This window comes from Patiria miniata, unplaced genomic scaffold (genome assembly GCF_015706575.1).
Source record: "Patiria miniata isolate m_02_andy unplaced genomic scaffold, ASM1570657v1 HiC_scaffold_8, whole genome shotgun sequence".
NCBI lineage: Eukaryota > Metazoa > Echinodermata > Asteroidea > Valvatida > Asterinidae > Patiria > Patiria miniata.
In genome coordinates this window covers 7,999,371-8,008,686 of record NW_024037075.1, presented here as the reverse complement: position 1 = coordinate 8,008,686, position 9,316 = coordinate 7,999,371, and the positions used below count along the sequence as shown (strand labels likewise).

Here is a 9,316-nt window from a genome sequence, read left to right as displayed (position 1 = left end):
TTACGCGCGTATAGAAGGCGCCTGCTGATTGGTCAGTTTCTCTAGGTCATACGCAGTCAAGTTGCATAAGTAATCGTCGAATCTGTTTACGTATCAAAGACCATGGTTGCTTTGCCAGGGTCTATTACATAGACTACCTTCCCCTCCCTATACATCTTTGTAGTAAAATACGATCACAGCTATCACTGACAACCACACCTAGACCACCTTGTGTGGTAGAGACTTTTGGTATGAAAGGCAACTAGCTTGTAGGATAACAACAAACATTACTGAATAATGGACACTGACTATCACTGAATATTAAAGATGATATTTTCTGACATTTGATCTTCTGTCCACTTGAATTTGCAGACTAACAAGCTGAGCAATACAAGGTCAGTTCACAAAATCAGTCACGTCAAACAGGTTCAAAAATTGCACATATTACAAGCTGGGCTTTTCATCAGGATAATTCAAGTGTTGGCAAGTATTAGAATATAAGAATTAAGTCCCTTAGTCGGTTCTTTGGAAAGGACGTTTTTTTATAGAGAAAAACATTTTCAACAGTGAAAGTTGATGTTGACTATTAAAATGTAGTGTCAAACATTTCTTACAATATTGGTACATTAGGTTTTCGATGGGAGAGCAACTCTGTCAATCATGAATCTTAATCTTATTTTTTTGGCATTCAAAATGAATTTTATATTTATTTATACTTTTATAATATATATAATATATTGACAGAAAATCTATACAACACCACTCATAATTTTCGAATATGACTGTCCAAAGCAAAAGTGTCATGGTTCCCTTAATTCTGTAATCTCCACACAACACACAAAACTAAACTGTGCTAGACCTACCAGTCCAAATCTGAATAAAACAACTTGCTTCAGCATAGCCTCATCTTATCAAGGCATCATCGATATTCTCATTTTATACATAAATCATACGCAATTTGTAGGTGGTGTGCATCTGTAATTGCAGATAAATCAACCACACATTAATGTATTATATGCCACAGTGCCAGCACTGCTAATACATGCACACTTTAGATGGACATACACTGCTACACTGTACTGGTTGTCTGCATTTGAAGAATAAATTTGTCTTGTATGTTTGTTTGAGCTTCTTTGCTCCAACTTTTGTTCCCATAGCAATCAATTAATCACAATGTATCAATATCAACTGTGCTTTACACATGCAAGACAAGCAACTAGTTAACATTCAACATACAACTGAATACGAATATATCTGCTCAACAAGCAAAGCAAGCATCTATGTGCATTGTTAGCAGTTTTATGCATTTTACATCAATGACAAAAACATAACATCTTTAAAAATACATTCATGTAGGTTTGGTTATGAATGTTTGATTCAAGAAAGGTTTACCAAAGACGATTTGGATACTTTTCAAAAAGATATTTCAACTATTAAAAATGATGGAACTTTTTTTCAAGTTTAAACAAGTAGACCTTTAATCACAGGCTATCACTGATATAATGTTGTGATATAAATCAATCTTGGTCTTGAAACTTAAAACACTACAAGTCCATAGAACCATCTGTTTTGATGTTTCTTCTTGTCTCAAATGCAGTTGAGAGTTTTACACAAAATATATAACAATATTCTAGCTGAGGATAGCCAGTGCATGTTAAGGTACATTTAGGATCAGAGCACGTTTATTCAATTTTGTACACATTTAATTAATGTTGACTTCTACTTCAATTTAAAACAAGTTTTCTACACTAAAATATGAAACAAAATTATTGGTAATTAGAGTTGATATATGAACGCATCTCGTGGGAAAGAAACACTTGTTTTCAACAATTGATTATGCTTACAAAAATATAAAGGCAACGTATTAAAACACCACCGTAATTACAAGGCTAAGTTGCAAAAGCCTGAATTTCTGGATTTCACTTATGTAATAAATAGCATGTGAATGGTGATATATACACAGACACATCACATTGGCAGTCCATTAGCAGATCTTCTCCAGGAAGTTTACAGTGACTTCAACTCAACCAACTTGCCACTGCAATCAAATAAACCATCATATCAAGTGTCAGTACCTTCTGTTTGAAAAATACAATTCATCTTCCCCAACTGTGCATTATTAAGTCAATTCATCCAGGTTTTGTAACATGTGCACATTTTTATTAGACACAGGTCGGATCCTTCAGAATACTGGCTCACTGACCATTTTGTTCCTTTGGTTGCTGGGTGAAAATCACGGTGTGGCAGACTGGGGTTTGGAGAATATCTTAACGCTCAAATGTGCGATTAAAAACAAGCAGAAGACAAGCATTCTACTTCGAGGAAGCAAAAGCTGAATCAGACAAGCCAAGATTGTAATGCTGGGCAAGAATTGGGGCCAGTGAGGACAATGAACAGGATTACAACAGTTCCTAGTGACTTAGAAGCGTCTAGGGTGTGTGTTATTCTAGCAACCTGCTCAGATGGATAACAGGCCTTGAGTATGGAAGTCTAGTGTGTGGGATGGGATCTGAGCAAGTTCAAAGAGGAATTCGATAAAACATGTCCAAAGAGGAAGGCCTGATATAAAGAGAGGTGAGAACCTCATGCTGATGAAACAGAGATGACAATCTATAAGTCCCAAGAGCCAAACAAGTCAGCTGCAATAGACTTTGCAACACAATCAGCATGCTGCTGTTTGGCATCCTCTAGAGTTCCTTTAGAGTTCTTTTACCGACGGTACTTGCAGTTGATAAGAGAGAGACATTTGATGAAGTGAACAAGTGTCATTGAAAAACTGGTTAGAGATGTTACGTTTTCAAACATTAGAGATGTCATGTTTGCACTTCACAGCTGGTTCAAACAACAACTTTGGGATTTAAACAAATTTATGCTTAATGCAAGCCACATATAATAGACCCTCAACATACAGGAATATTCAATGTGTTTATACTTACCGAAAGTTTGTTTTCACCACCTCCTTGTTGCTCAAGTGCTTCAGCTTTCTTCTCGGCTTCTTCTTTTTGTTGTTGTCGTCTCTTTGCACCTTCAGGGTCTGCTAATCCTCTAGACTCCTCCTGGTAGGACAATCATATCAAAGTGTTCATGTTAACATTTCAGCAGGTATATGCAAATGGTCAAAATGTTCATGTGCACTACACCACATTAGGGTACTGCACCATCAGGAAGATGACAAACTGTGAAATCAATGTCACAAAAAAAAAAGATTTCAATATTTTGTTGTTTCACTGAATAATTTTATCTTACAGTTACTTCTTTTTCTCAACTTGGAGTTCAATTTTTCTTAATCATGGTTTTGATTTGTTGTCATAACTTTTGACTGCCTGTCTGACTTGCCTGACATTCTATAAAAAAAATGTTCAAGTCAAAAATCAATGAAAATTACAAAAATATACTGTGATCTTCCATTCAATAATGGCAGTAATAATTTTCTTCAAAATAGCAACTGCACAGGGAGAAAAAATTTCCCCAAATGCTGCTGTTCCATAAGGGAACATGTAGACCAACCTGTTTCATGCGTTTCTGCGCAGCCTCAGCTTGCTGTTGACGTCTGGTTTCCTGTCCAGAAAAAAAAAGACACCAGAAGTATAACATTATGAGGAATTTTGGAGGCCAGCATTTCTCTTTGCAGATGGCAATCACAGTCTAAACTGTGGAAGGAATAATGATTCCTTGAATAGTGTTTTCCTCAACATCATGAAATGGGGAAAGTTTGATAGCAATCTTCATGCCTGGATGCCACATTTCCCGGATAAGAGACTAAGGCCCCCCAAAAAAGTCTCCGGTTTCTGGTATGCGCACGCGTCGCCGTAGCCATGCGCGTAGGCAAAATGAAAACGTTTTTTTTTTCAATGAAAGATGATGTCTCAAAACCGCCAAACTCACTGGTTTGACTGGAATCCTGCTGCTGCACAATTTTAACGTGTTTTTAGATTGGGTTATGGTCGAGAATAAGCTTTATGTGGCCTCTCTGGACTCCCATATATTTGCACTAAGTTTAGTTGGGCACCATTTGCAGTCATCAGCCGACATTTGAAGCAAAAAAATCAGGTAAAAAAAAAAAAAAAAGCCGCGTCGCCGCACCACTTTTTGGGCAATCTCCATACCAGAAACCGGAGACTTTTTTTTTTGGCCTAAGGTCATTCTAAACCTGCAGAAACTGCATGTCGGCTGGTTACAACTTGGGTCTCAGTCATGTTCAGACTTAGGGTACAAGGGGCTTGCACATTTCTAATACTCACCTCATCTGGTTGGTCTTGGTCATAATCATCAGCACTGCCAAATAAACAAGGCATACATGCACCCATAGCTGAGAAGTTCCTAGTAATGGATAACAAATGTGTCAAGAATTTGTCAACTGGTGGTTATGTTAGAGGAAGGAACAACTTCAAATGTAAGTGCATACATAACGTCTTATCAGCTATCCAAATTAGTGATTAATTTGGATAGCTGATGACATGTTATGTATGCACTGATATCAATCTAAAGATTCTTAAATCAATATCTAAAATAGTTTGTTCTTAAAAGTTTGTAGTGAGCTTTCTGTAATGTTTGGGCCATAATTACATGTATACATATATGGAGTGAAAACATGCAATAGTTCTCACGATGGTTGTCATGGTTACAGCACAAATAATATTTGCAATGTTTTGTTGACAAACAATCATTCAGATTGAAATGACAACCAGATACTAACCAAAAATTCTAACCAAAATTCTAAAAAAGACTCCTTACTTCTACATTCTGTGATGCTACGTTACTAATAATCATAGCTGAATGTATCAATAGTTTCGTCAGTAGCACGGGGCCTAATGTAGAGGGGGAGGGGGGACCTGCAAGTCCCCTCCCCTTCCACATCCCCAGCTGTGTACACTTACCCCAAGCACTGTAATTTAAGTGTATGTACGTAACTTTGGACCCTACAAATTACTTTGTAACCGTTAGATAATATGATCTGGTCATCATTTCCAAATTTAAAGAGGCAGGTTTGTTTTGCTTTGGTCAACATGGTTAAGTTACCTTGGACTAGCATCTTACAACAATCACATTTTTTTAACCAGATATGGACTACTGTTTGTGTTATGGAGTCTACAAGCTACAAGCATTTGATTCCTCCTCATTAAATATCGAGAATATAGTGCTAATCTTTTCACATTGTACATTGCATACCCCTAGAACTAGTCTATGGGGCACTAGTCGAACTAGAGTTCGACTGGAGCCCCATAGTTCTAGGGGTAATTTGTTGCATTTACACTATCAATATTGTTTCATATAGGTCTCGTTTAAATGACGTCATTTCCTACAGACCATCCACAATCATCAGCATTTATTTGGGCGTCAACTTGCATAGCGCGCATTGGCTGCGTCGTATTTCGTACACGTTTCGAGCAACAAGCGCGCATGTTTGGAACATTTCCAACACTGCGCAATGCGTGCTTGATTGCGCGCAGTTGCAGTTCTCCTACAGTTCTCCGAGTGCGATTCCATTACCGAGCTCGCGCTCGATTATGATAATGAGTAGACTGGATCACTTTGTAAACACAAGTGCATTTCAAACGATAATAGGGAGTCGGGAACTAGGGCAGCTCTTATGGCAGATACCAGTTCAAGCTGGTTCCCGATTCCCTTTTACCGTTCGAAATGCACTTGTGTTTACAAACGTGACTCATTATCATAATCGATGCATCGCGCGCGCTCGGTAACGGAATCTCACTCGGGATACGGGGACCATCGAATATACACTGGGCATGAAGACCAAATCGCGTCGTTCAAACATTAACACGAGTCGGAAATTTAACGTGTTCAAGATCGCGAGGGGAGCTCTCGGAATTGAACGGGAAATTTCACTTTTCATCCGGATCGTAAGTAAACTTTAGTACAACTATCTTAATTATCGATGTCTACTTGTGCCTCAGGTGCCGTATTTAGTAATTTGGAGGCCGTTTTGAGGGTGAAATCTGATGTTTTTGTTGGAAAATGTTGGTTCTTGGGACAGTGACAGAATTGTGTTGTCCAGCTCGCACTATTAGCTTGGACCCCACTATCGCCAGACCATGTCCGAATGTTAAAAAGGCAATAAGTTGGGTCCAAGTTACTCGGACTAAATCGATGGTCAGTTAATTTTTGAAAAATACTGAAGAAAATAAGGAAAGATTCCCATATATCTGGTCATCACTAATTTTTCCCTTCAGTGACCTAGTATCACTATCAGTATCAGCCATCAGAAAGTATATGTCCTAAAAATTAAAATTTAGCAGGGAAAATAGTGAAGTAGTAGGAGCATGGAGCTATAATTTAACACAGAGTAACTAGATTTGGAAAAAATTCCATACTCGGACGTCACTTTTTTCAATTAATTTTCTAGCGCCAAAAGTTACATCTTTTATGGTTATTCCTCCACTTTCCCTCCTCTACTCTCACCCTCTCCTTTCCTTAATTTCTATTTATTAATCAGTCAGTTACTTCATCGGGATTCGAACCTCTGACGCTTGCTTGACACACGAGACTCTTAACCGCTAGGCCGCGCACGATCGCTGTTGCAATAATCAATCTTTGGACGTATTTGAAGTATCCATTGAAATAAACTAAATATTCATGAGAAAATAAATATTCATAATGACGTATTGCACTATCATTGGCAGGCTCATGCGACGTCATGGTTGTTGATGTCACGTGTATAACGTACCGCTGTCTTTCAGCCACTACAATCAGTTTTGACCGGCTGCTTCAAGTTAGTTCTGCACGACGTATGCATCCAAAATGTGCTCTAAAAACACATTTTGAGTAAATTTTTTCACCTTAACACAGCTTCCTGGATTTCTCTTGGATTCAAATGACAAGGTGAGGTGACAATTAATATGTTTGGCAGCAGATAAATTGGCATCCGAGTATGGAACTTTTCCCCTAGATTTGAAAAAAACACTTAACATTTTTCAGACCAGTCTCAGTCATACCACTAGGGTTTGTGCAAAGGGGAAGGGCGACAGATATGGGAATCTTTCCGAATATAATAATTAAAAGCTTGAGTGGTTCACTGCCCTTCCCCCCCCCCCAAGTTTGTGCATAGACTATATGCACAAACCTAGGGGGGAGGGGGTGGGGGTGGGAAGTGAACCACTAGAGAGCCAGGCCGGGCTTACCCTGCTTACATTCATGACATTGGCATTGATTGGCATTGGCACAGTGCTTGCTTGTTCATTTGTAATTAATGGCGCTATGCATTTGTATCATCATGATGAATGTGAATGTCTGTTGCAGTAGGCCTATCAAGTCCCGAGATAATAGTATACATTTTGTAATAATATGTACCAAACACTTCACAATAATTTTCGAAATAACATGATAAACATGATCAGATTATTTTACCTGTCTAAATCCTGCTGGTGTCGATGTGCGGCTAAGTTTTTGCCTAGGATATTCCGACTTGGCCCTAGAGGGCGCTATTGATTGGGCCTATTGTGCTCAACTTATGCCAAAAATAAAATTATATATTGTTGATGGCACGGTGGCGCGGCCCCTTACATGGCGCACTTAGTTGACTTTTCGCCAAATATAGTGCCTTGCTGAATGCTGAGTAAGCAATAGTTTTACCTTAAATTTCCCAGTGGCGGATCCAGGGGTGTGGAGGGGGTGTCCGCCCCCACCCCATGCGGCAGTGACCGAAATTTAATAACAAGGCCATTTTCCACTTGAGAGAGCCCTCCCGCCGGCCGCGCCCCATTCCCAATAAGTAAAATTTCATCAAACTCTAAACATTCCGATCCCGTTCATTAATCTTGAGTTTACATACCCGTTACAAAGTTAAGAGAGACATTTATTTTGGCGTGATTTTCCGATTTTATTTTGAACTCATGAGTGCCGCATTGAACCCTTCAAAATGTGCCCAAAATAAGAAGAAAAAATCTGACAAACTTCCAGTTGGGTAAAGTGAAGGTAATAATCATTTATCAGAACTATCTCAACTTAAAAGAAATTCTAAATGCTAATTGGGATTTTCTGACTCAGAAGAAAGTAATCAATCAAACCACGCATTTTGCTGCCGGTCCCAATCCCTAGCATTGAACTTTGGCAGCGGACCCAAGATATTCCGAGCATACCTTACGCGCGCGGCGCGGCTGAGGTGTGCTCCGAATTTGTCGGACTGGATTTGAATCATCTCGCTACCGCCGCGGCAACTTCGCTCCTGTTTGAAGGGCGGGGGGTACGAGCGAACGCGGCAACTAGCTGCCCCCCCCCCCCCCCCCAGTGGCGTAGCCACCGGGGGGGCGTGGGGGCGACCGCCCCCCCCCCATGAAACCTTGTCGCCCCCCAGTCGCCCCCCCCCCCACTGAGATTTTGAGTTTCTAAAAAAAATTATCATTGATCTACATGACGCCATGGGCGTCAATCCTGGGGGGGGGGGGGGGGGGGGACAAGGGACATGTCCCCCCCCCCTTTTTGAAGGGTGGGGGACACAATATCAAATGTTCCCCCCCCCCCCAGATTTTTGAACTCGTGTCTCATTTACAGGGCCCTATTATGTACTACAATGTATCTTTTGCTTAGAAAATATTGGTTAAAGTGGTCAGAAATTGCCTCAGATAGCACCACAGAGCATTTAGAATCCAAAATGTTTCGGGGCCCTTAAGCGGGCCCCGAACCCCACGCCTAAAGCTCAGAATTCTGGTAGCTGATTCAATGACTCCAACCTCGAAAACAATGTTCAAAAACAATTCTTATGCCTTTAGCTGAGAAAACCTCGAAAATTATGTTTAAATTATTATCTTTTGTGCTAAGATAATTATTGGTTAAAGTGGTAAGAAATTGCCTCAGATCACACCACAGAGCATCGAGAATCCAATTTTTTTCGGGGCCCTTAAGCGGGCCCCGAACCCCACGCCGTAAGGGCTTCGCGCTCGCATCAGTTCTGATCAAGGTATGTCCGCCCCCCCCCCACTTTTGAGAAGCGATTGACGCCCCTGCATGACGCCCCCCCATGAAATGTTCCAGCCCCCCCCCAAGCGCCCCCCCCCACTGAAAAATTCCTGGCTACGCCACTGCTGCCCCCCCCTTCCCCCGGGGGAGGCGATTCACCGCTCTCCAGTGCATAGTGAGTGCGCAGCACGGACCATAAAGGGTCAAGCCACCGCGGCAGTAGTCAGCTAACACTAAAGATAAATCACATCCAGTCTTGGTAACTTTGACAACGCTATCCAGGAAATAGACCGATCCACTGGGCCACGCCCACTCACGTTTCCGGCCGCGTGCGTCACGCATGCCGGACATCACGGGAAATGGTTGGTCAGAACACAATGGGGCGGCCCGGATATTTAACATTATTTAATGGTCAGCACACTGC

General features: G+C 40.8%; 1 protein-coding gene across 1 annotated transcript; it reads right to left on the bottom strand.

Annotated features, from left to right (window-relative positions):
- Positions 1–294: 294 nt before the first annotated feature.
- On the bottom strand, positions 295–7,449 carry LOC119719578. Its single transcript, XM_038189055.1, has 5 exons — positions 7,345–7,449; positions 4,221–4,299; positions 3,487–3,537; positions 2,916–3,035; positions 295–2,017 (listed from the first exon to the last, which is right to left on the bottom strand). The coding sequence occupies exons 2-5, from the start codon at positions 4,284–4,286 to the stop codon at positions 2,003–2,005; spliced, it is 252 nt and encodes an 83-aa protein (XP_038044983.1). The 5' UTR covers positions 4,287–4,299; positions 7,345–7,449; the 3' UTR covers positions 295–2,002.
- Between the last annotated feature and the right edge of the window lie 1,867 nt (positions 7,450–9,316).

What these genes read in the sequence shown, in the direction of transcription:
- LOC119719578 (XM_038189055.1), bottom strand. Translation starts at nt 4,286, where the DNA reads ATGGGTGCATGTATGCCTTGTTTATTTGGCAGTGCTGATGATTATGAC. An exon ending in ACCAAGACCAACCAGATGAG is followed by an intron (nt 3,538 to 4,220) that starts GTGAGTATTAGA and finishes TTTTCTGGACAG; the next exon opens with GAAACCAGACGTCAACAGCA. An exon ending in CGCAGAAACGCATGAAACAG is followed by an intron (nt 3,036 to 3,486) that starts GTTGGTCTACAT and finishes TTGTCCTACCAG; the next exon opens with GAGGAGTCTAGAGGATTAGC.